Genomic DNA, 26,108 nt, shown 5'->3' with positions numbered 1-26,108 from the left:
GTTTTCAACATCTGAAGAATATTTTTAAAGTGCTTTACTACCCATTCAAAGCCCTGCCTACTTGCCTCACTTGTACTATTTCAGTGGACCTCAGTCTGACATGGTGCAAGGACCAGGACTTGCTTTTATTTGTTTGGTGTGTGTGTGTGTGTGTGTGTGTGTGTGTGAGAGAGAGAGAGAGAGAGAGAGAGAGAGAGAGAGAGAGAGGGGGGGGGGAAGGAAGGAAGGAAGAAAGGGAGGGAGAGAGACTGGAATGTATTTTGCCCCACTCTTTTGCCATGCTTGAAAACAGGAGAATTCATGAACCCCAGAACAGCCCTTTCCTTGGGTGGCATAGATCTATGAAATGTAATTAACAGTCCCCAGTGAGATACGAATGAGTTGCCCAGGGTGGATTTTACCTGTGGATGCACCCTTTATCACTAACAATGACAGATAGTCACTCCCCACTGTCTTCTCTTCCAAACAAATTATTTGTACACAAAACCTTTTTATAGGGGCTGTTTCTACAGGAACCCAGACTGAGAAAAAACAAATTATTTCTCAGTCTTCTGGGGAATGTTGGCCAATGCTGACAAGGTGAATTGCCCTCCTGTAAGTTTTCTGTGAGAGAACAGAGTGAATAGATACTTCTGATAAAACTTCAATGATTAATGAAAAGAACAATTGCAACCATCACTTTTCTTCTCTGCTTCCTCCCATTTTCAGCATGTCTGGCTTATCTAATCAGGGTAACTTTGGACAAACAACATAAAAATCCCCGCACTGAAAATTAAGATGATATAATGCTCAGAAATTCAGGTCTTGATTGTACTGCCATTGACTACAAATGGCTGTGCTCACTTACAGACCAGCCTTACTTCTTTATTTACTAGTTTGCCATTTAGATGGCAGTGAATTATTAAGAGATTATATCCTTTCCTAACCATTATTATGTTTTTGTTTGTTGCTATTTTTGCTTGTCTAACTATAGAGAAATAAAATCACAATTAGATGCAAATTAGTGCCAATTTAGCTTACTTTTAAAAATCTCAAGCAGTGAACTGTGAAACACTTGTGATAAAAGTGTATTTATTTTTCTGAGTCATGGTATCATGTTGCTGTTTTCAGGGTAAATATGTTATCTTTCTAAATATAGTTTTACAGCTAATTTTAATAAGCTGCGCAAAGTATACTTGCTTCCAAAAGTAAGGGTGTATGTGTGTCCACACTGTGCTTCTATTTCCTTACTCAATATATTCTCTACCTTGGAGACCACTCCATAGGACTGTGAATAGTAGCTATTTTCTGTGCGTGGTTGCTTTTCTCTTGTGACTAGATTGCACGTTTAGGTAAACGAAGAGAAACAAGATGTTAGCTTATTGATAGAAACAAATAATAATCTATTTCCATTGCTATCAGCAAAACATAATCAAGTTTGGATTAAGAAAGGCTTATTTAGTTGAAAAAAGGAAAGTCATAGATATGACATATTGATGAGTTTCCAATTTGCTTTTTGTTGTCTGAAATCTTCTTTGGTCCAGGAAAGCAGCCATATCGTCTTTGTAAATGAGTGCAATGACTTTTAAGACAGATCTAGTCATCTTGCTTATAAAGACAAAGGGACATTATCATGAGAGAAGAATAAAGACAACCTAAGAACTTTAAAGGCAATTAGCCATGCTGATGCCTTTATTAATGTTTTCATATACTCAGTAATATAAAGAAAGCAAAAGTATAGAGCCTGAGGTAAAGCAAGCAAACAGGCAAAATTATATATATATAGGGTGAAGACACAAAGTTCCACATTGTGAAACTTCAATTTAAGAAGTTACTTAAATGCATGGCCTTATGGAAATTTAATATGTTATGGTTAATCTGAACTTGTCAGTTGGCCCCAAGCTGCGATGATCAACTTTTCAATGTCAGATTCATTTACTCCATGAAGAATCCTAAAATAGCCATTCTCTCCCCATGACTTTCCCCAGGAATTGGCAGCAATCTAAAGAAAAACAAAAATTGAGAATGGTGAGTTTAATACCTTGGTATCTTTAAATTCTATCTATAAAAACACAGGAAACTCATATGTATCTTTAACTGCCTTTGGCATTATAGATGATAATAGCTAAGAACCTAAATGTTGCCAAAATAATAATCAGTTTTATTACTTATGCTTTATCAATATGGGCATATGTGTGTAAGTTGGCAGAATCTAGAGCTGGTGTGACTTAACACATGCTTGAGAGTTTGAAATGCTACATCAGAGGATGACACACAAACTATAGATACAGAAGTCTCCACAATCATGTACTAGGCACTGGAAGACCAAAGAAATATGATTCTGTGTTCAGAGAGTTTATAATCTGATAAAGGATGGGCAACATAAGGCTAGTGGTAAGGAAGAAATGAGCATTAAGTGCTATGGAAATCAGTGTAAATACATCTCAATTATTTAGATAGTTCAGAAAATCCTTGTGGAAGAATTGCCACTTGAGATGCACAGTAAAGCCTAAACATAAATTCACCAGATTAAAAAAGGAGAAAGGGAGGTTCTGGGGAAGGGAACCAATAAAAACACAAGTACAAAAGCATGAAGCAGCATGAAGTAGTGAATTGAGGTAATGAGCTTGTTATAATTAGATCCTAAGGCGGAAGTCAGTTATGAGGCAAAAAGGGGAGGTAAGGACATTGATACTCAGAGACAGTGGTAAAGATGATGTGAAGTCATGAGTTCTCCCCAACAGAGGAGGAAGATGGGCAATTTATGTTTTTACTACATTGTCCTATATGATATGAGGTAGATGGATTTAAGAGAGAGACAGAGCAGGGAGACTAGCTTGCAAATGCCTATAATGCTTCAGATGGGTAAGCAAATTGGGGCAGGGAAAATAGAGAAAGTATTTGAGAAAACTTCAGAAGGTAAAATCAAAAGGAATTAGCATTTTTTTCTTTTATTCTTTTTCTTTTTAAACTATGATGATGGTTAGAGAGTTGGGATAGGTCCAAAATATCTCGTGGATTTAAAGCTTGAGTGAATAAGTACATGTTGGAGCCAAGACATTATGGAGAATATCATGGAGGCCAAAGAAACGTACCAGAGGGAGTTAGCTGACCATAGCTTAATGAAACAGACAAGCCCAGTAAATCAGAGACTTTACAACAGCTGCCACACTGACTCATATTCACTTTGCACTAGGCCTAAAATGGAATAATGGTCTAGGGCACAATCTACACTGATATTTTCAAGGCATATGCTGGTGCTTTGAGCTTTCTCTATTTCTTACCACACAAGAGAGGACAGATCCATTCAACTTCAAAAATTGTCATGACAAAATTTGCTTTAAGAAAGAGCAGATTACCATCAATATTTCTTTTTTAAGATTTGACTCTTTGCCTCCTTAATCAGCCCTGACACCTTATGGAACACTTGCAAAGATGTGTCTAAAATTATGAATTCAATTTACCACTTCAAAGATGAAATGGACTTTGAATAGCTGGAAATGGGACAACATCAAAGTGTGTGAGAGCTTTAGCAACAATGAATTAAACTAAATTACAATTTCCATATTTTCTAGTCAGTACCAATATACATATTTCCAAAGGCCAGGAAGTAAAATAAAAATAGTCACAACCTAAGATAAAATTTTAAGAATATTAAGATTATTCAATTCTTGAAACTGGAGATTATTGACATCCAAAATTTATCATTATGTCTTTGGCGAGTCTGGGAAGGGTATCAGAAGGTTTTTTTAAGCAATTTTGTGCTACTGAGAGCTAGCCATGGATTTGCAAAAAAGTAAACATAATGATAAAGAATGTGACTTTGTAATTTAGCACTAATAAAAGGCATCTCAAGACATATATTTCATTTATTCATCTTATCCTTCATACTCTCATCTCTTCCCTTTACTTAACTGTTTTGTTCATTTCTTTCAAAAGCCTGAATTTGTATTTCATTATAAACACTTTTGCACTGAGTTGTAGTGTAGTCACATGTATGAAGTGCATTAATCTCGAGTGTACAGTTTAGTGAATTCATACCCATGTTCATGAAGTTTATGCCTGTGTAATCTCCACTCATGTCAAGATATAAATAGTTTATAGTGCCCAGGTCTACCATGTTACCTTCCTATCATCATCTACCCTCCTCCTTCCTATCACTTGTACCTCTCCTTGGTCTTTATAGTACTGAATAATGCAGTATGTACTCTTTTATGCCTCAAAAATGTCTCTGAGATTCATCCATATTTTGGAATGTCCACGCATTTCATTCATTTCATTGTTGTATATTTTCATTGTGTGACTGTATCACAGATTTCTTATCCTTTCTCCTATTGATAAACAATAAATATAAATACACCATCTTCATATTCATCAATAGTATGTGAGTTCTTGTTATGCTCTACCCTCACACTTGGTATTATCAATCTTTTAAATTTTACCAATGTAGTGTTTGTATAGAGATATCTGTGTTTTTCATTGGCATTTCCCTGGTAACTAATAAAGTTGACCATCTTTTCATATGTTGGCCATTTGGATTTCCTCTTTTATAAAATTCCTGTTCAGAACTTTTGTCTAATTTCTATTTAATTCTTTTGGATCTTCCTACATACTTGTAAGAATTTCCATATATTCTATATGTGAATTCTTGCTGGATATCTTTCTAGGTAGGTAGGTAAGTGGACATACAGATTTTCTCTTGTCTATGCTTACCTTTTCTATTTCAAAATTCTGTATTTGGAATAGGTGTTCTTATTTTGATAAAGTCTGATAACCCTTTTTTATAAAGTTAATTCATTTTGTGTCCAGTTTGTGAGAGGATTGTCTAATAAATACCATTAATGTATTTGCCTATGTTTCCTTTGAGAGACTTTATTAATTTGCAAAACCATTTAGGTAATATTATCCACCCCAAATTGTTTTTAAGTACATATTCTAAAGTAGGAAAACTGGTTAGTTTCTTTCACATATATAAAATTTCTGTAGAAAGGCATGGGTTAAGTTGGCTCATAGGTCAACCTGGCCAGTGGCCTGTTTCAGTATACCTCATGAGCTAAGAATAATTTTCATTTATTTATATTTTAAAGAGTTTATTTTTTTTAAAGTCAAATATGTGACAGAGACTATGTGTGACCTAAAAGCGTAATGTATTTACCAGCTGGCAAACTGTGTACCAACAAATATTTTGCAGATTCCTGTACCAGCATTATTTACTAAAAATTATCTCTTTTCTCATTTGAGATACAATGGTGTTTGTTGTTAAAGAAGTGACTATATTTTGTGCTTCAAATCTGCATTATTTATTTTATTGCATCAGCCCGTTTCTCTACTAATGTGTTGATAGAATGTCTTCTTAATTACTGAGGTTTTACATTAAACCTTGAATTCTGGTAGTCTAAATCTTCCAACTTTATTCATCTTCACTGAGGTCAACTTAGGTTAAGATTTCTTTAAATTTATAGATGACTTGGTGAAAAGGAACATGTTAATATAGAACTCTCAATTATGAACATGGTGTCTTCCTTCTATCTACCCTAGTCTTTTTTTTTTATTTCTCTCAACAGAGTAAAAATCTTAGACAAATTTCATTCGAGTATTTCCTAGAATTTTAAGTAGTTATGTAATTTTAGATAGTGTTTATTTTTTTTATTTTGATTTACAATTGTTTCTTGCTACTATAGAAAAATAAAATTTATTTTTATGTATTTACCTAATATCCAGAAACCTTTCTAAATATGCTTCTTATTCCCAATAATTTATTTCTATATTATTTTTGCATTTTTCACATATATAATCATATCATCTGCAAATAATGTCAGTTATATTTCTCATCAAACTTTTCCTTTATTTCTTTTCCTTGCTTAATTCCATTAGGTTGAAACTCCAGTGAAATACTGATGGAGGTGATAATAATGAATGTCCATACTTTACTTTGCAATGATAAAAGCATTTAGTGTTTTATAATTAATTGTGATATTAGTTTGTAGAGTTTTTATAGACTATAAGATAAAGGAAGTTCCATTCTATTTTCAATTGGCTAAAATCCTAGATCATGAATGGGTTCTGTAGTATACAGAATTTTAAGATGGGCCCTGAAATTCCTGTCCCTGGTGTAAATTACCAGTATGGTCTCTCTCACTTTGGTGTGAACAGGATTTGTATAATACAATGGAATGTACTTTTGTGATTATATTATGTTATTGCAAAGTTGAAGATATGATTCAAATTCCCCCCCAAATTAACTGTGACTTAACCAAAAGGGAGATTATTCTGCACATGCCTAACCAAAATTTGGTAAGCCTTTGAAAAATCCAACTTGAAGTCAGAAACTACATTTTCCCTAATGTTCTAGAAGACGTAACCTGCTGCTTTGTGAGAGGACTTGTGAGAATATCTATAAAGGGACCACATGAAAGGAACTTCGATCATCCTCCAGGATCTGAGAGTAGTCTCAGCCAGCAAGTAAATGAGGTCTTGATCCCATTACCATAAGAACTGGATTCTACCTATAACGTGTAGCTTAGAAGTGGACCTCAAGCTCCAGATGGAAAAAGCCCCCAGTCAACACTCTGATTTTACCCTTGTAACACTCTGAGTACAAGACCCAGCTAAGTTGACTGGACTTCTGACCCATGGATCTCTGGGATGATAAATGCATGATATTGCAAGCTTCTATATCTGTGATCATTCTTTAAACAATAGAAAACTAATTAAAGTGCTGACTTTTATTATTAATTCATTGTATGCATCAATTATGATAAATATGTCTTTGCCCCTCTTTGTGATTATGTGGTCATATATATAAATTTCAATATTTAAAGCTATCTTTGCATTCTAGAGATAAATCTCATTTGACAAAACATAGTATTCTTTTAATATTTTTCTCAGTGCAGTATTTTGTTTGCAATTCTGTGCTCCTAAGAAATATCAACTTGTAATTTTCCTCTTTTGTACTGTCCTTTTCAAGTTTGATATTGGTGTTATGCTGGTTCATAAAAAGAGTCAGGGACTCTTCCTTATTTTCTGTTGCTCTAGATATAAAATTGGTTTTATTTGTTTCCAGACGTATGGAAAAATTTGCCAGTAAAGTATGTTGAGTCTGAGTTTATTTACATGATTGTTAGATAGAATGGAGTCTTTTTTTACATCAACCCATAATTGTTAATGCTTTCTATTTTAATTTCGTAAAATTTTGATACGTTGTTTTCCAAAGAATTTAGTGAGCAATTTTATTTATATTTTCAAAGAGATCATCATAACTGTTTCATAATATCTTCTTATTATCTACTTACTATTTATGAGTATATAGTAGTACTTTTTTCCATCTCTGGGTTAATTTGATTTCTCTCTGTTTCGTTTTTAGTTTTCCTAAGAATTTAATCTTTTCAAAGAATCAACCCTATTTTGTTGATTTTCTGTATTACATGTCTGCTTTCTTTCTCATGAATGTCTATTCTTAACTTTATTATGTCTTTCATTCTATCTTGAATTTGTTTTAGCTTATAAAATCAATATTTAAATCTCTTTTTTTAAAATACACCAATGTGAATATTTCTTCTTTTCTAACACACACATATTTCTATTAAATTTCATAATGCTTTAGCTAAATAACAAAGTTTGACATGGCATGCTCTGTAAAATTTCAATATTTTAATTAATCAAACTTGCCTTATAGCCTAGCACATGGTCAATATTGGCAAATATTTAAAGTACACTTTAAGAGAAAAACTCTGTTGTGGTTTCTGTTTACATAAAATATCTAATTATTTTTCCAATCTTCTATATCTTTATTTAGATATTAGTTGCTTTTTCTATGAGAGACTGAGTGTGTTAAAATATTGTATCTATTTCACTTTTGTTCTGTAAGTTTTGATTTGTAATTTTTGAAACTGTTATTTCAGCTTTTGTTTCTAAATGTTTTAATTTTGATTTTATGTTGAAGAAAACTGTCACCAGATATAAAATTCTAGGAAGACAGGTATAACTTCATCATCATTATCATCATCAGTGTCATTGATGTACTTCAGCCTGGTCATATTGTTTGTTTTTTTTTTTTTCCTGTTGAAATGTCCCTTATCATTTCTAAGGTTTTGTTGTTGTTGTTGTTGTTGTTGTTGTTGTTGTTGTTGTTTAAAGATTGAACTCAGGGCCATGGACCACTGAGCCACATCCTCAGCCCTATGTTGTATTTTATTTAGAGACAGGGTTTCACTGAGTCACTTAGGGCCTAGCTTTTGCTGAGGCTGGCTTTGAACTTGCAATCCTCCTGCTTCAGCTTCCCGAGCTGCTGGGATTACAGGTTAAGGTTGCTTTTTGAAAGGTAAAGCATTATATTTTTTAAATTGGGATATTTTAAATTTTTACTCTTTATCTTTTATTTTGAAATATTTGATTGAGACATTTTGGAGCACAATTTTCTTTACTTCTCTTGCTTGGAGTTTATGGAGCTTCTTGAATCCTTTGTGTGATATCTTTGGTTTAAAAAAAAAAACTTTGCTAGTAGGGATTCAAATATTAATTCTGTCTCCTTCTTTGTATTGTCCTTCTGGGACTATAATTATATGCCATTTTAAAGAATTTGATTGCGTCCAACCTATATTTTCACATTGTTCTGGATTTATTTTGTTCTTCATTGTATTACATTTTCTTCTGTTTAATATAGTATGGTTATATCTCATTGAACCTTATTTAGGAGCATTAATTCTCTCTGCTATTTAACCCATACTATGGAACATGACATTCACAAATTCAAGAATTCATTTAAATTTAATTAATTAATTAATTAATTTTGGTACCAAGAATTGAACCCAGGAGTGCTTAACCTCTGAATCACATCCCCAGCCCTTTTTAACTTTTGAGACAGGATCTCACTAAATTACTTAAGTCCTCCCTAATTGCTGAGGCTGGTTTTCAACTCGCAATCTTCCTACCTTAGCCCCCTGAGTCACTGTAGATTACTGGCATGCGCCACTGACAAAGAATTTATTTGATTTAATTTTTTATTGATCAATGTCTCTATCTTTTCATTTATATTTCCCTTAATTTTTTATTATGTTATTATTTTAAAGCCCACATCAAAACATCAAAAATATCATCTATTACTTTTGATTGTTTTTAATCTTCAACATTGGTCACATTTTTCTTCTTCATTTGTCTCATAATTTTAAAATTTATACTAGAATATTTATGACAGCTTAAAGACTGCTTTTAAATTATTATTATTATTATTATTATTATTATTATTATTATTAATGAAAAGAAGGCTAGCATTTTCTTCCAGGTACATATTTCAAGGGATAAATCACCATATCTGTATCATCAGGAATTCAATGAGGTTAGGACAGGAGAGAAGCTTTTGTCCATAGTTGGTTTTAAATGTTTTATAAGTATGTTTTTTTCTAGGTTCTTCAGGTAAATCTGTTCCCAGGCTCTGTGATGCTGCAGGAGATTTCTCCCTGCCTTTCCATTCCTTCTCCTTAGCTCCTCACTCTATTCTCTCAGTAAATAGTCTATGGGAAGAAATGGCTGTGTGTTTGGGGTTCCTCTGGATTCCCATCCAGCTGGATTTTCTTTCTCTTAGAAGTTTTCTCAGCCTGTTACAAACCCAATTCTCAGCTTAAGCCCCGACCTACTAAACTCTCCCAAGACAGAAAAACTCCAGATTCATATCTCTCATTTCTTTTAAAACACAAGTTTGGAAAACTATGCTGTTATTATCTTCCTATTTAGTGGAATTTATAGCTTGTTGTTATTTATTATATTTTATTCAGCAATAGAAACCATCCAATTATTGTATTATAATAAAAAGCCTATTTTGTAGGTCTATTTGTAAATATTTTGAAACATTTGTGTATAAGTGGGAAAATAAAACTTGCCTGAGTTTCTTAGTGCTCTTGCAAAAAGTCCTAGAATCATGACAAACAAAATGTATATAATATAAAAATAAGGAATGTTTGCTTTCACTTGTCTTAGAAATATTTACTCTCTGCATGCCAGGGGAATTAAATCTAGAGCCATTTGTCTAGTTAACTAATCTGATCTGAAGAGATATTGAAACTCCTTATCTCCTCTAGAGAGCTAAAGTGAGCACAAACAAGGTCCTAAATTAAGCCCCAAGGTGCCAGAAGTACTGGAACATTATCTCCCTCAGTATTTACATGTCAGAAGGGAGGAAACCCAGTATTTGCACACATTATCTGGAGTTTATCTAGCTCTCAGAAAGACATATTTATGTTTCTAAAGGTGAGGGTGAGAACACAGGATCCTTTCCATCACATCTTAATAGAATAAACGTTTTGTTCTTTTACTTTGGGAAAGGAGGAAACTATCTTTCTTCAGTATACAACTGGAGATAATCCATTGTTCTCTGTCCCTCAGTTACAGGACACATACTGCTAGCTTCATATAGTACTTTCATCGGCTCTCATCACATCACTTACATGACTATTGTGTGGGTACCCACAATGCAATGCTGTGATGCTCTTCTTCCTACTGATCTGGTTCTACTATCAATTACAAATGCTTTGCTTCTGATCCAGGTGTTCTCTGTGTGTGTGTGTGTGTGTGTGTGTGTACATGTGTAGGATAACATCTCAGACATTTTACAACTTTTTTATACAACAGTTCTATAAAACTTACAGATTTCATATTTTCATTAAATCACTCTTAAGTTTTACAATAAACTAAGATTACATTAATGAATGGACTAACTTTTCCCAAGTGCACAAAACTATTCACTCACTCAATGACTATTGTTCATATTCTCACTGTGTGTCACCCTAATTTTGCCCTTGGGATACATTGCTGAATTAGGCAAACATGCCCCTAATCCAAGATGAGTATACATGAGTATACAGTGTAATAGAGGAAGAATCCAGCCAAAATGTGCGACGTAAAAACTTATTGCAAATTTCTGTCTGATTTTTATATTCCTGCAACTTACATTCAACAATTTACCCAAAAGAATCACAGCAGAAGGAAATCCTGCTTTCACCCCATGAAGTGTTAGGAGCCACAGCAAAAATATTGATACAGGCACCTTTGGATTTTATGACCGCCAGCCAGCAATTCACATTCATATGGTAATTGGACTCATGCTGTCTAGCTGGGCCCATTTTCAGGACTCAGGTTACTCATGTCACTCTTGTAATGGGAGAGTTCCCATTGGTTGGGAAAGGATGGTAGGAGGGTGTTCCGGGGGAAGGGGAAACCCCCCCGGCTCAGGTAGAACACACACGTGGCGGACCCACCTGTTAGGGGACGCACACGGCCTCTCTCTAAATAAAACTTTGTCTCAGTTTGACTGGCTTGTGTTCTTGTGCCCAACCGGGTTGCAAGATTGCAAGCCCGCGTGCACTGACAGCTCAGCAGGGAATCGCTCAGCAGGGGTGCCGCAGGCAGTGTTCGGCAGCAGGAGCGGGACTCAGCCGGCCCGGGACCGGGCAGTTTGCGGCATTTTGGTGGCCCTGTACCGGGAACGCCCAAAATTTAAAGGTGAGTAATATCGCTCGTCCCTAAGGAAAGGCGACAGAATGGGTATTTCTGTTTTGATTTATTCTGCTCTTATTTCAGGCTCTCTAGCCTTACAATTTTTCCAGACGAGTTGGGATAAATGGTTAACTCAAGGTTTGAAGTTATTCGGCCCTGAGAGAGAGAAAATTGACATAATCATTTTCCTCCTCTCCGTTTCTGTTTCATTCTGTTTTGGCTTTCTTCTATCCTATCTTATTGGGTTACGTTACCTTTATAGTAGATTAGAATCTAGTAAAAAACAAACCGAAAAACTGTTAAGTAAATTGTTAGAGGTACAGGCCATGGCAGAAAACATATTAGGTCAAGCAAAACAAAAGGTCTCTCAAGCTAGTCAGATAGAAGAAAATTTGAACAAGGCAAGCTCAGGGAAAAAACGGTCGTCAGATAGGGAGGCTGCTACTAACTCCGTTCCACCACCAGAGGGCATTCTTCAACCAACAGCTTTACCTGCCTCCATAGATGATGAACGGAATCCTGAGGCGGGACCCCAAAAACTAGCATGCCCTGTAGTTGAGCAGGGAGAAGAAAAAGAACGAGTTTACCGTGCCTTAGATTTCAAAATAATAAAGCAATTAAAGGAAGCTGTAGCAGCCTACGGCCCGGCCGCTCCCTTCACAGTCAGTATGGTCGAATCTATTACCGGCTGGAACTTAACACCAGCAGATTGGGCTAATGTGTGTAATTCTGTGCTAAATAGAGGACAGTATTTATTATGGAAAATTGCCAATGAGGAATTTTGCAAGGAGACAGCTAGGCGAAATGCAGAAGCAGGTTACCCTGAACGAGACCTCAAAATGTTACTGGGAAAAGAGGAATTTCAAGAGCAAATGCAACAGCTCAGATATGATCCTGGCGTATACGCTCAGATCGCTATAAATGCAATTAAGGCATGGAAAACTTTGAAGGGACAAGGGGATTTTCAAGGTCAAAATCTAAGATAATACAAGGAGTTAATGAGCCCTACGCTGACTTTGTAGCTAGACTTATTGAAGCAGCCTCTGAGACATTTGAAAATACAGAACAGGCAATGCCATTTATAAAACAGCTGGCTTACGATCAAGCAAATCGTTGCTGCAAAGAGGTCATTAGACCGTGGAAACAGGAAGATTTAAACACATATATTAAATTATGTAGAGACATTAATGAACAAGGACAAGTCATGGCAGCTGAAGTAAAACAGGCTTTAAGTACCAAGCCAAAAACATGCTATAATTGCAATCAAGAAGGGCATTTTAAAAGAAATTGCCCCATAGGAGGAGGGTTTAACAAAGCTAAGTATCAAAAGAGTAGAATCCCGGGTATTTGCCCACGATGCCATAGAGGGAGACATTGGGCTAATGAATGCCATTCTCAAACCACCATAGAGGGTATTCCATTATCACGATATCGTGGAGAAAGGCATCAGGCCCCGTTGTCAAAAAACGAATTGGAGGGCCCAATGCCCCGGGGCCCCAAACCACAAATATACGGGGCAATGGAGGAACCCAGCAGCACCATCAAGGTGGTGCCCAGGACACATTATCCATCAGATCCCTCATCAGACAGACTAGAGGGAGCGCAGGGTTGGACATCTGTGCCTCTGCCAGAGCAGTATTAACTCCAGAGATGGGAGTTCAAATCATTCCCACAGGAGTAAAAGGACCTCTTCCCCAGGGAACAGTAGGCTTATTATTAGGACGCAGTTCTTCTACACTTAAAGGACTTATGATAAGTCCTGGGGTAATTGATCCCGATTATGAGGGTGAAATAAAAATCATAGCTAGTTCTCCAAGAGGTATATCAGTAATTTCATCAGGAGATAGAATAGCACAGTTATTAATAATACCAAGCCTACATGATAAATTTTCCAGTTGTAATGTAGAAAGAGGTTCCAAGGGATTAGGCTCCACAGGTGTAGATTGGGCTATGCTATCTTTAAATTTAGATTCTCGCCCTATGCTAAAATTAAATATTCAAGGGCATGATTTTAATGGACTGCTGGACACAGGCGCTGACCTCAGCATCATATCTCGCCAGGAATGGCCTAAACATTGGCCATTACAGCAAGCGACACAAACGCTTAGAGGCCTAGGAGTGGCAACTAATCCCCATAGAAGTGCAATGGTATTAGATTGGAGGGATCCTGAAGGATGTGAAGGAACTATACAGCCCTATGTATTGGACCATCTCCCCATAAATTTATGGGGACGAGACTTCCTAGATCAATTAGGATTGACATTAACAAATAACGTCAATCCTAACGCGCCCACTACTAGGGCAAAACAAGGCTTTAAAAAAGAAAAGAGATTAAGAGATCAAGAACAAGATATAACAGCACCAATTCAAGTAGATCAAGAGATAGATAAACATGGATTGGGTTTTCAAAAAGGGCCACTGAGACAATCAAAATTACTTGGAAATCAGAAAGACCAGTGTGGGTTCCTCAGTGGCCCCTAACTAAAGAAAAGATACAAGTAGCCCATGATCTGGTCAAACAGCAATTAGCGGAAGGACATATACAACCTTCCGTATCTCCCCATAATACTCCCATTTTTGTTATTAAAAAGAAATCTGGTAAATGGAGATTATTACAAGATTTAAGAGCCATTAATAATGAGATGGTTATTATGGGACCTGCTCAATCAGGGATTCCCCAACTGTCTGCTCTACCAAAAACGTGGCATGTTCTAGCTATAGATATTAAAGATTGTTTCTTCTCAATTCCAATTCACCCCGAGGATAGTCCACATTTTGCATTTACTATCCCTGCACTGAATCATGAAGGTCCTGATCAGAGATATGAATGTAAAGTACTCCCTCAAGGGATGGCTAACAGCCCAACTTTGTGCCAAATTTATGTTGATAAAGCAATCCAGCCACTTAGAAATCAAAACCCTGAACTACAGATATTTCACTATATGGATGATGTGTTAATGGCACATAAAGATAAAAACACATTGCTAGAATGTTATGCCACGCTTACAAACTTATTAAAAAATTATAATCTAGAGATAGCAATAGATAAAGTACAATTAAATCTTCCAATTAATTATTTAGGAGTTCTATTATCCTCAACCATGGTCCGTCCACCAAAAATTCAAATACGAGTAGATCAACTCAAATCACTTAATGACTTTCAAAAGTTATTGGGAGATATAAATTGGATAAGGCCTTATCTAGGCATACCAACAGGAGAATTAGGACCTTTATTTGATATTTTAAAAGGTCCATCAGATCCAAATTCACCCCGCATGTTAACGCCTGAAGCTAGAAAGGCATTAAAAATCATTGAAACATATATGGAAAATATGCATTTGGATAGAATTGATATAAGTTTGCCTTTATTATTTATTGTATTACCGACAAAAAATATTCCTACAGGGGTATTTTGGCAAGAAGGTCCATTATTATGGATACATTTATCTTATTCTCCTAATACTATTCTTACTAGATATCCTGAGGCTGTAGGGCAATTAATACTCAAAGGAATAAAAGCAGCAAAAGGAGTGTTTGGGATTTCTCCCAATAAAATTATTACTCCATATACTATGGATCAAATTGATGAGTTAGCTAATGAGTTAAATACTTGGGCAATAATCATGTGTAAATCTAGTGTTGCATTTGATAATCACTTGCCATCTAATCCTTTGTTGTCCTTTTGGTCTAAGCATCCTGTAGTTTTTCCAAAAATGACAAGAAAAACCCCTATCATAAATGCTCCATATATATTCACTGATGGGTCAAATAATGGTACAGCAGCAGTAGTTACTCCTGATCAAACTTTTACATTTTTAGTACCCAAACAATCAGCTCAAAAGGTAGAGCTCAATGCAGTATTGCAAGCTTTTATGATGTTCAAAGATTCTACATTTAATTTATTTTCTGATAGTCAGTATGTAGTTAATGCTATCGTATCTCTTGAAGATGCTGGTAGGATTTCTCCTTCCTCTACTGTTTTCTCTTTGTTTTCTGCTATACAAAGTCTAATCTGGGATAGAAAGGATCCATTCTTTATAGGACATATCAGAGCACATACAGGATTGCCTGGAGCCCTTAGTTTGGGTAATGAACTAGCAGATAAATCTACACATGACATACATATTTTCTCCACAATAGAAGAAGCTATAAATTTTCATAAAAGGTTCCATGTCAATGCTAATACTTTACAAAAACATTTTAAAATAACTAAAGAACAAACCAGACATATAATAAAACAATGTCAAAATTGTGTGACATTTTTGCCACAAGTTAATCTTGGAGTCAATCCTAGAGGACTGATACCTAACCATATTTGGCAGATGGACGTCACACACTTGCCAGAATTTGGAAAATTAAAATATTTACATGTTACAGTTGATACTTCTTCTGGATTTTTGATGGGCTCCCTTCATCCCGGAGAAAAAACTAAAGATGTTATAGCTCATTGCTTACAAAATTTTGCCACTGTGGGTGTTCCTAAACAGTTAAAAACCGATAACGGTCCTGGTTACATCTCCAAGTCTTTTAAACAATTTTGCTCATCATTTGGCATTACTCATATAACAGGAATCCCATACAACCCACAGGGACAAGGCATAGTTGAAAGAGCTCATCAAACTATAAAAATGTACTTATTAAAGCAAAGGGAGGGAATTAGTAAGGGGTATATATGCCCCAAAGATAAACTTAAAATAACCCTTTTTACTCTAAACTTTCTAAATTTGGATTCATCAGGACTTAGTGCTGCGGAAAGACATATGTATCCGAAAAATGTACAGAAGCCTAAGGTACTTTGGAAAGATATTCTAACAGGACAATGGAAAGGTCCGGACCCAGTAATAGTCTGGAGTCGGGGCTCCGTCTGTGTTTTTCCACAGGAGGAACAGCAACCAATTTGGATTCCAGAGAGATTAACTAAAACAATTTCTACAGAAAAAGAAGATGATTTGACTCAAATCCATAACAGCTGATATCCAGAGTTCCAGCCTGGCTATTCTTGCATCTGTGACAGTGATTTACCACGGTGCCTTTTTCAATATCTATTTTATTATTTGCATTTTTCCCACATCATAAAGTTCTATTTTATTTTATTTTATTTTATTTTACCTTATTTTTTAAGCTCATACAAACCTAGGTTAATGTTTTTCTGATCAGTTTTATTTTTTTTGACTGTGTTTTATTTATTTATTTATTTTAACTGTAAAGTTTTTAAACATTGCAATGGAGATTTCACCTAGCTATAGCTACAAGGCCTTTATTTACTATTGTCTTATATGTTCTATGTTATGTATGCTGTTTTGTGTTGTATGTCTGTATGTGTGTATGTCCATATTTCATTTATAAGGAGCGCTCATGTATATATAGATACAAGTATTCAAAAAAAAAATTTAGTCACGTGACTTATATGGTTTAATTTACTTTAGGTAAACAGCTGTTATTAAATTTTGTTTTTAAAGGTGGTTAACAGATATGTTTGTTTACTTTCACCTTTCCTTTTCATTATATTTCATAATTCTGTTCAGGATAATGTCTCTTTAGCAACATGGCCATAATTCCCATCTCCATCCCAGTGCCAGTGAAGACTAAGACCAAACTACAACTTTTATGATAGCTATCACTATAAACTGTATAAATTGATACATCAATCAAAATAACTCAATAAGACTGCTCAATCAAGGACTTAATTTACTTTGGGAGGAAATGGACATATTGATAGACTCCTCCAATTTGAACTGCTCAATCAAGGACTTAATTTACCTTGGGAGGAAATGGACATATTGATAGACTCCTCCACTTTGAACTGCTTACACAACTTGCCTGGACTATGTATCACCTGTATGCATTGTGCTCTATTTGTTGATACAGCGAACTGGTAGTGCTAAATATCTTAGCCGATGTGTCACCAGTGTTTCCAAAGGAGCCGTCAATTGGCTTGGTGTCGTGGCAATTCTGCGTCTTTCTCCCTTCTGCTAGTGATGGTCTGATTTTGGGGGCCAACAGAGGTGAGGCAAGAACCTCACCCCCCCACTGGAACCAAGGTTAAATTTGGGGGCCAACAGAGGTGAGGCAAGAACCTCACCCCCCCACTGGTGCATAGGCCTATTACACAGGTATGGCTATATACTGGACCGGTAGTCAGTGACGGGTATGATTCGGTTACAGTGGTATCAACCTAAGCCAGGAGACTGACGCAATAAGGTCAGTTTTCCCATGACGGGTAAGAACCATATGTGAATTGGACATACCTAACAGGCACGGTCCCTAGCCACATTTGCCTGTTGTTTATTTAAACAGTAGGGGGCAGATGTTAGGAGCCACAGCAAAAATATTGATACAGGCACCTTTGGATTTTATGACCGCCAGCCAGCAATTCACATTCATATGGTAATTGGACTCATGCTGTCTAGCTGGGCCCATTTTCAGGACTCAGGTTACTCATGTCACTCTTGTAATGGGAGAGTTCCCATTGGTTGGGAAAGGATGGTAGGAGGGTGTTCTGGGGGAAGGGGAACCCCCCCCCCCCCCCCCCCCCCGGCTCAGGTAGAACACACACGTGGCGGACCCACCTGTTAGGGGACGCACACGGCCTCTCTCTAAATAAAACTTTGTCTCAGTTTGACTGGCTTGTGTTCTTGTGCCCAACCGGGTTGCAAGATTGCAAGCCCGCGTGCACTGACAGCTCAGCAGGGAATCGCTCAGCAGGGGTGCCGCAGGCAGTGTTCGGCAGCAGGAGCGGGACTCAGCCGGCCCGGGACCGGGCAGTTTGCGGCAATGAAGTAAAGTTTTCTTTGAAAAATGCTTGATAAATAGTACTTCAGAATTGATAGTAGCCACAAAAAAATGATTGAAAAGGGCGGTGTGTAGGTATGTAATAAATAAATCACAGTGAGCATGAACACAGATGTGTAGTGGCGGGTGGGGTACATATACAACACCTATAGGCTCTGGTTAGAAATTGTCAGACGATACATTAGTCAAATATTGTATCTTTTTTATAATCATTTATATTAACCATTAGACATTAATTGTTATCTACTAAAAGTTTTATTTTAGTGAGAAAAATATTTTTAAAATCTCAGTTTTTGTTTAAAGAATCTTTATACTTAAAACATAATAACTTTATATATCAACCAGACAATTGTAAGGTATGGTCACATACTTAAGGGATTAATTATAGAAATTACTTTATTATGAAATCTACCAAGTTATTCTGGTGAGTATGCATACTGATACCTAGTGTTTTGTAAGCTACAACACACTTTGTACTGTGTATTACAAGTTGTTAGAGAATTACACTTGCAGCTATTGACAAGTAACATTACTTAGACTTTATACTATTTCTGCAATGAAAGTAAATAAAGACTTGAGAAAATTGTCCAAATTCATAATTAAATGAATGCTTGCAGTATCACATTCCAATATTTTTCAAGTTACTTCTTACCTATATTTTATGCTATTTTTGAGGCTAGAGATTGGTTATTCCTTAATAAAAATATAAGTGTGTGTTATAATTAGCAAAATATTTTTTTAACTTCTAGAAAATATATATGGATATATCGTACTATATACTATATATGATATAATATAAAAAATCAAGTTGATTGGCATATGCATATGCATATATGAAAAAGCTTAAGCATTATTTTAACATATATTACAATGAACAAAGAATTGTCCTAATGATTTTCAATTTGAAAACAAAATATTGATTCTTCTTGTACGATTTGAAATAAGAAGAGTTGAGGAAAACCCTCATAGTGTAGATGACTGCAGTGAACTTTGTGCTAGAGAAGACTCCAAAGTTATGAAAAACAGAACAGAGATTAGGCTGTGACTATATAATACAAAGCAGAGAGCAGAGGGACCCAACAGTCTACACTTCACAGCAGAAATTCAATTAATAAAAGTTACATACCCAAAATTTTTCTTTCTTCTGTTGTGCTCCTCTCAGTATGCCCCATCTACAAATAATAATAATAGGCATTAGTGTTGTTATGAATGTTTTCTTTGTATGCAGTTTATTGTCATTTAACTTTCATTTGCCCCACTCTGTTTTAAATGAAGATGTTATCATTGCCTTATGGAAAGTCTTTGTATAACTTTCCTCTTTATTCTAACATCATTTATGTGCACATAGAAGATTCATCTATATCCAAATACTTTGAAATATAATTCATTGACCAAAAGAGAGATGTCCTAAGGCAATGGGGTACAGTGATTTTCAAGTACTTAAATATTGCCCCCTCTCTATCTAGCCCTCTGAAATGCTATCCTAAAAGAAATAAACAAAAAGAAATCTTCAACACTACTGATGAAAATCATAATGGAAATGTAGATAATTGTAGATTAGGAACTTTATATAAAATATTTATATTCATGTATTCTTTAATTAACTGGTAATATGCCAAATTTATATATCCATCAGTATATATGTGTGACTATTGAAACTTATGTTTCCAGTATTAATTCATTTCCTTTTTGTTTTTTCCAGGTACTGGGAATTGAACTTGGGTGCTTTACCACTGATCCTTTTTATTTTGAAAAAGTGTTTTTTGCTAAGCTGGCTCAACTTGGGATCCTTCTGCATTAACTTCCCAAGTTACTGGGATGTACCTTCCCTTCATGCCTGACAGTACTGGTTCATTGTCAGTGTAGCATATAACAGTTCATAAGGAACCTAAACTTTTAATATTTAATTCTATTAACAGAGTTAATGGACATTTGTCCAAAATCACATAGTAGGAAATGTTGGGCCAGGAACCCAATGTTCTTGTTAACATATTATATTGCTCTTTTCCTTATGTAATCTCCAACTGCAGTATGTCCTAAACAACACTGGTTTTAATAGAGAAAGCACATTGAGTACCACTTTCATGGAGTTTGAAGTATTGTGAGAATATAATTAATTCTGCCATTTGTCATCTCATTACCTATTCTTAATATCCCAAATCCCATCATCAGAGTTCCTTTGCACTAAACTATGACCCACCATTACACTACAACCATTCCTAGGGAAAATAAACAAGGAGAGAAATGAATTACAGTAGATGGGGTAGAGAGTGAAGATGGGAGGGGAGGGGAGGGGGGATAGTAGAGGATAGGAAAGGTAGCAGAATACAACAGTTACTAATAGGGCATTATGTAAAAATGTGGATGTGTAACGGATGTGATTATGCAATCTGTATTTGGGGTAAAATTGGGAGTTCATAACCAACTTGAATCTAATGTATGAAATATGATATGTCAAGAGCTTTGTAATGTTTTGAACAACCAATAAAAAAAGAGATACACTTAAAATGTATTTTTCAATATGTCAGTTTGCTGAAGTATGTCTTTGATGGAATTTGGAATAGAAAGATGGTATTATAGCAAAAAGTTACTTTCTAAAGATGACAGGAGGTCTTCTGAATCCTTTATCATAAAAGCAAAATAGACAAAAAAGTGATAGGATGGGAAAACTCTAAAGACAAACTTTGCACAAATTTCTTTTGTCTTGTTTCTGATACAGAGTGGTAACTGCACTGATCACATTTCTTTTTGTGCTTTACTACACTGTTCAAAATGTTCTGGGCAGCTTGTGTAAGTCGGGTTTGGTTCAATTTTCAAAACCAATTCATAGTTTTATAAGTGATTTACATTTTTGCAACTTTTCTTTAAAAACTCATTACCACTGGAAAAAAATTGATCAATCATAATATAAGTGCCCCCAAATGTTCAAAGCCCATTGCCTATTTGAATTAGTAGACCACATCTGAAATCTTCAATTACTTATTTTCTATTTATTTATAAAACAACTTTCAATATAATTTCCAAGATCTTTACTAGTCAAACTTTCTTTTCAGATGATCTGGATGATCTTTCCAGGTGATCTCATACAAAGCCATTTGCATAAAATATAAAATCCAAGGCTAAATCAGAACCATCTACAGAATCATTCAGTGCTGAGATTATACACACAGGGCAGAGACCTCATATTATCTGAGATTCCAACAAAAACGGTAAGAAGTTATGGAAAGTCCTGCTTAAACCACTATGAAGACTCCTACTAAGAAAGATCTCTCAATTAAGAAACAGCTATCCAAGCAAGACAAGCTTGGCCCAATTATGAAGCCTTGGTCTAAAGGGAAGAATAGCAACTGAGACTCCAATTTCTTGTCTATCACTCAGAGCTGTCCAAGCTCAGCTCCCACATTGGACTTGACTAAGGTAGGACTTGGGAAAGGACTCAAAGACTTGTCATTAGAAACTAAAAGAGCTATTTCACTAAATACTGTATTTTGTGGAACACTTTTAATAACACTCAAATAAAGGATAAACCAAAAGTGATCAATGTTTCTTTCCCTCCTTGTAAGACTGTTCAAACTTCTTGAACTCTAGTGTACCGAGAGTGAAGTACAAGAGGACAAAATAGTATTTAATAGAGGAAAGAGGAAAAAAAATGAACAAGAAAAATATACCATAGAATAAGTGCTGCATTTACAAATATAACCATTTGATATAATCCCAGGGACCCTAAAAAATATTGAGATAATATTTAAGGGATGAAGAGTCACAATATCATATGGGCTTAAGATTCAGCAACATGAAAACCAGACATAATTCCTCTATCAACAAATTAAACAAAACATTTCATCACAAAGGGGAAGAAGTATTTTGTAACATACTTGTGTAATTTTTTTTTAATTTTAGGATTAATAAATAAGTTCTATGTGAAATAAATTGTCTTAGTTCAGGGGCTTTTAAGAAATATGAACTTCTTTCCACATGCCAACATATTCATTATGTTTCCATATAATTCATTGTGATTATCTAAAAATATTTTTGATGATGTAAAATACTGCAATAATTCCTATCTTACAAATCTATCAACTCTTTTCCAGAAGCATGTTTATTATAACTTTAAAGTGCTTATAAAACTAATTTATTTTTAAAATAATTTTATTTTTAAAACTTTTTATTCATGCATATAATTTATGCAAAATAGTGAGTTTTGTTATGTCATATTTGTGCATGCCTATGACAATTTGGGCAATTCTATTCCCCAGTATTTCCCCCTTTCTCTCTCCTCCTGCCTCTCCAATTTTCTTGCTCTATTCTACTGGTTTTCCTTCTATTTTCACAAAATCCCTCCACTTTTTTTTTCTCTCTAGCTTTCATCAACAAAAGAAAACATACACACTTCTCTGAGTCTTGCTTATTTCCCTTAACATAATGCTCTCAAGTTCTGTCCATTTCCCTGAAAATCACATAATCTTGTTTTTTATGGCAGAATAATAATTCTTTTTTATACATACCACGTTTTCTTTAACCATTCATCTGTTGATGAACACCTATATGGGTTCCATAATTTGATTATTATGGATATTGTTGCTATAACATGGGAACGCATATATTTCAAAATAATTCTTCAATTCTTTTGGATAGATTCTGAGGAGTGTATAGCATACAGTACTTTCATTTTTTTTTTGTTTTTAAAATAATCACCATACCACTTTCCATAGGAGCTGTAATAATTTACATCCCAATGACCATGTGGGTTCCCTTTTTCTTGTATTCTCACCAGCATTTATTGAACAATACACTCATTTTAAACTAAGAAAGAACATCAGGATTCAGATTATTATAAACCTTTTCAAAATGGACAACAAAATAAGTTAGTCAAATATTCAACTAGAAGTGAGAGAAGAAAAGGAAAGTAAGGCAGTTGAATGAATTTAATAGTTTTAGAGATTTGCTTGTAAAAGAAACATTTAAAAAAAAGAGTGTTAACCATTATGCAAAATTCAAATAGGAAAAACATACCACAAACAGAAAAAAATATCACTATAGAAGACATTGTTCAGTTCACCTATGTTATAGTATCTGGGTGAAATGACAAGCAAGATCCATTCATCACAGAGTTTAACATTTGCACTACGACCCTCGACTATCACTTCTGTCTCTCATCTTCTGAAGACAGTTCCTAAGATGGTAAACAAGTATCTCAGAATTACATTGGGGTGTTGTAAAGAAATAAACCTGTGGATGGTTTTCTAAATATCCCATGCTCTGAAAGACTAGGAAAAGTCACTTTGTCCTAAATGATTTCCTTTTGGTATTATAGAAAAATTTATGTGGTTCAAACCTTTATTCAAATAAGCTTGACTAGTGCAAAACAAGATTGCTTATTCACTTTAGAAGAAAATTTATATTTTCTTAATCTGTGGAAAACATTTTTTCTTAATATACTTATGTATGTTTCTGAATTGTGGACTTTTACTGACATTTATACCATTGGGCTGAAAATTCTAGAAATACACATATATTTCCCCAATCTCCACTTTTAAATCAATGACTATCTTTGTGGACATAATTTTTTTTGTTACATTTATATTCGATATAAAAAATAACTATTTCTCTTTATATATACCTACTAATTTTAAGAATTGTATACAAACGAGTTCAGATAGACTAGCACCTTATTTGACTGAGATTATTTCCATAACCTTGCTAAGTAGGTTCACCAGCTTGAGAGATCTTAACACTGACTTTTCTTGCCTGAAGGGAATCCAATTAATTTGAATTTTATACTATTTTTTTTAATTTTTTCTACCTCATCAAGTTCAATGTTTTCAACTATTCAAGATTTATTAATATATCCTTTCTCTCAAAATTGAGGAACGCTTTGGGAAAAGCTGGTTTTGAAAAAAATCTGGGCAGGTCTTAGCCCATGTACCACATTCCAGGAGTGTCTTCTGGCCCTCTTTTCCCCCTGCACTTAGATGCAGGTACATCACCTCAGTGCCTGTGTCCATCAGGTTTTATCTTGCTCCTCACTTTTGAATACCTAAAAAACAGAATTCTATTTTATAATATGAAAAGCCTTTAAGGAAAGACTTTTCCTTGAAGTTCCTCAAGTAAAGCCTTACAGTACCTAAAAAGAATGATATAAGGTTTTGTATTTCTAAGGTTATTGATGTTTTTATGCCCATTCCCTTTAAAAGAGACATTTTTAGACAACAACATTAAGTGATACTAAACTTCTTAAAATCCCATTTTAAGCTATGTCTAGATAGTAAAATGATCAGAACAGAATAATTAATTGGGGTGAGATTTTAAAAGATAGATTTTTCTCCCCTTTGATTTTTGTAGATTTTACCATTGAGGCCCATATACCCGGTGATAGTAAGATTAAACATAAGAGATAGCTGAAGATAAAATTTTATTGAAATAATATTTACATTCCCATACATATCCCTTAGAAGGGAACACAGAATGTCTTATGAATTTTATCCATTAATTTCTGCCTTTATTCAACAAAGTATAATTTATTCCAGAAAAGATACATATTTTCCCTTCAAGAAGCAGAGTATCTCATGAGAGTGATGCTGGGAAATAGAAAATAAACACAAATACAAATAATTAGAATTCACACAAGCATGTTTTATAAATGTCCACAGGTGTAGATGAATATACGAACTGTGCTGATGGCAAAGATAACTTCCTTCACAGATCTGAGTAGAAGCTTTTTGGATTGAAATGGGAGTGTAGAATTTGAGGAATGATAGGTGCAAAGTCATAAGAGAGGCATGCAAAACCCCATCTCAGAATGTTTTAGGAGCAGCACTTGGTCCTGTGTGGAGCAACAATGGCAGAAGCAGGAAGTGAAGTGAGAAGAGCTGTGTAACTCAACTGGAAAGAACATCCAGGGCCACCAAGCTCAGAGCTTACAATCTTGTGAGTAAGAGTCACCCAGCTATGGGATGGAACACAATCCAGAAGTGCTTTGAGAAGGGCAACTCTGGTATTAGTGTGAAGCATGGATTTGGGGAAGGGGAGAATAGAAGCAAAGGAGGAATATGTAGTTCAAGCAAAAAGTAAAGAAGTTCTGCTTAAGACTATAAAACCCTTATAGCAAATATTGTTTATTCTTTTGACAGCTTTATTCCCAACACTAGAATAGTGACTCTCAACATTTGTCTCTAAATAGATATTGAACTGGTAAATTAAAGTATGTTGGCAATGTGAATGAAGAAAAAGCCAAACATTTAAGAAATACTTAGGAAATAAAAGTGATGGAATTTGTTGATTAGTTTACATGGGCAAGAAAGGAGAAGAAAGCATCAAGGGCTACCCAAAGTTTCAAGGTGAAATTAGTAGGTCTGTCTAATGTGCAGTAGTTGAGGTGAACTTCACCTTGCACAGAGACATGTTCCTGACAATCAGGATGTCTTAACATTGCCAAAGACTGAAATTAAAAATTTGCTTCACCTTCTGTTGAGTTCTTTCTAGTGGTGGTGGTTTTACATATTAACCTTTAAATGGAGGCATTTCAGGATCACTGACAAGGAATTCAGCTAAGGGAATTCATCAAAGAACCAAGGAAAGTTGACTGTTAAAAGAAATTCAGAAAGAGACATTCTGCACAGTGAAAAATTCTTTTGTAATGAGAATAATTATTTTTTCCAACTTATGTATCAAAATCACATTGCTTAAGTATTGAGATCCTTACAGTAAATCTCACATCCAAGAATCTGAAGTTGTAAGAATAAGGGAAAAAAAGTTTTATTTTATTTCTACAGTAGGTATATCACTTTGTAGCAGAATCACCCAGACAAAACTGTTGCAATGTCTCTGAAAATATGCTATTTCTGGGGTCC

The 26,108-nt window shown here is 34.9% G+C and overlaps 1 protein-coding gene across 1 annotated transcript in view; it reads right to left on the bottom strand.

Moving 5' to 3' along the window:
- Positions 1 to 1,852: 1,852 nt before the first annotated feature.
- The window catches only part of LOC144252525 (tubulointerstitial nephritis antigen-like), a 76,593-nt gene continuing 52,337 nt past the window's right edge, over positions 1,853 to 26,108 (bottom strand). Inside the window, exons 10-11 of the mRNA XM_077794794.1 lie at positions 19,385 to 19,430; positions 1,853 to 1,981 (exon numbers count right to left, since the gene is read on the bottom strand). Of these exons, the coding sequence (XP_077650920.1) occupies positions 1,853 to 1,981; positions 19,385 to 19,430 (175 nt within the window). The remainder of the gene's footprint in view (positions 1,982 to 19,384; positions 19,431 to 26,108) is intronic.

Source organism: Urocitellus parryii, unplaced genomic scaffold (assembly GCF_045843805.1).
Source record: "Urocitellus parryii isolate mUroPar1 unplaced genomic scaffold, mUroPar1.hap1 Scaffold_45, whole genome shotgun sequence".
In the NCBI taxonomy this organism is placed as follows: domain Eukaryota; kingdom Metazoa; phylum Chordata; class Mammalia; order Rodentia; family Sciuridae; genus Urocitellus; species Urocitellus parryii.
This window is presented reverse-complemented; position numbering and strand designations above follow the sequence as displayed.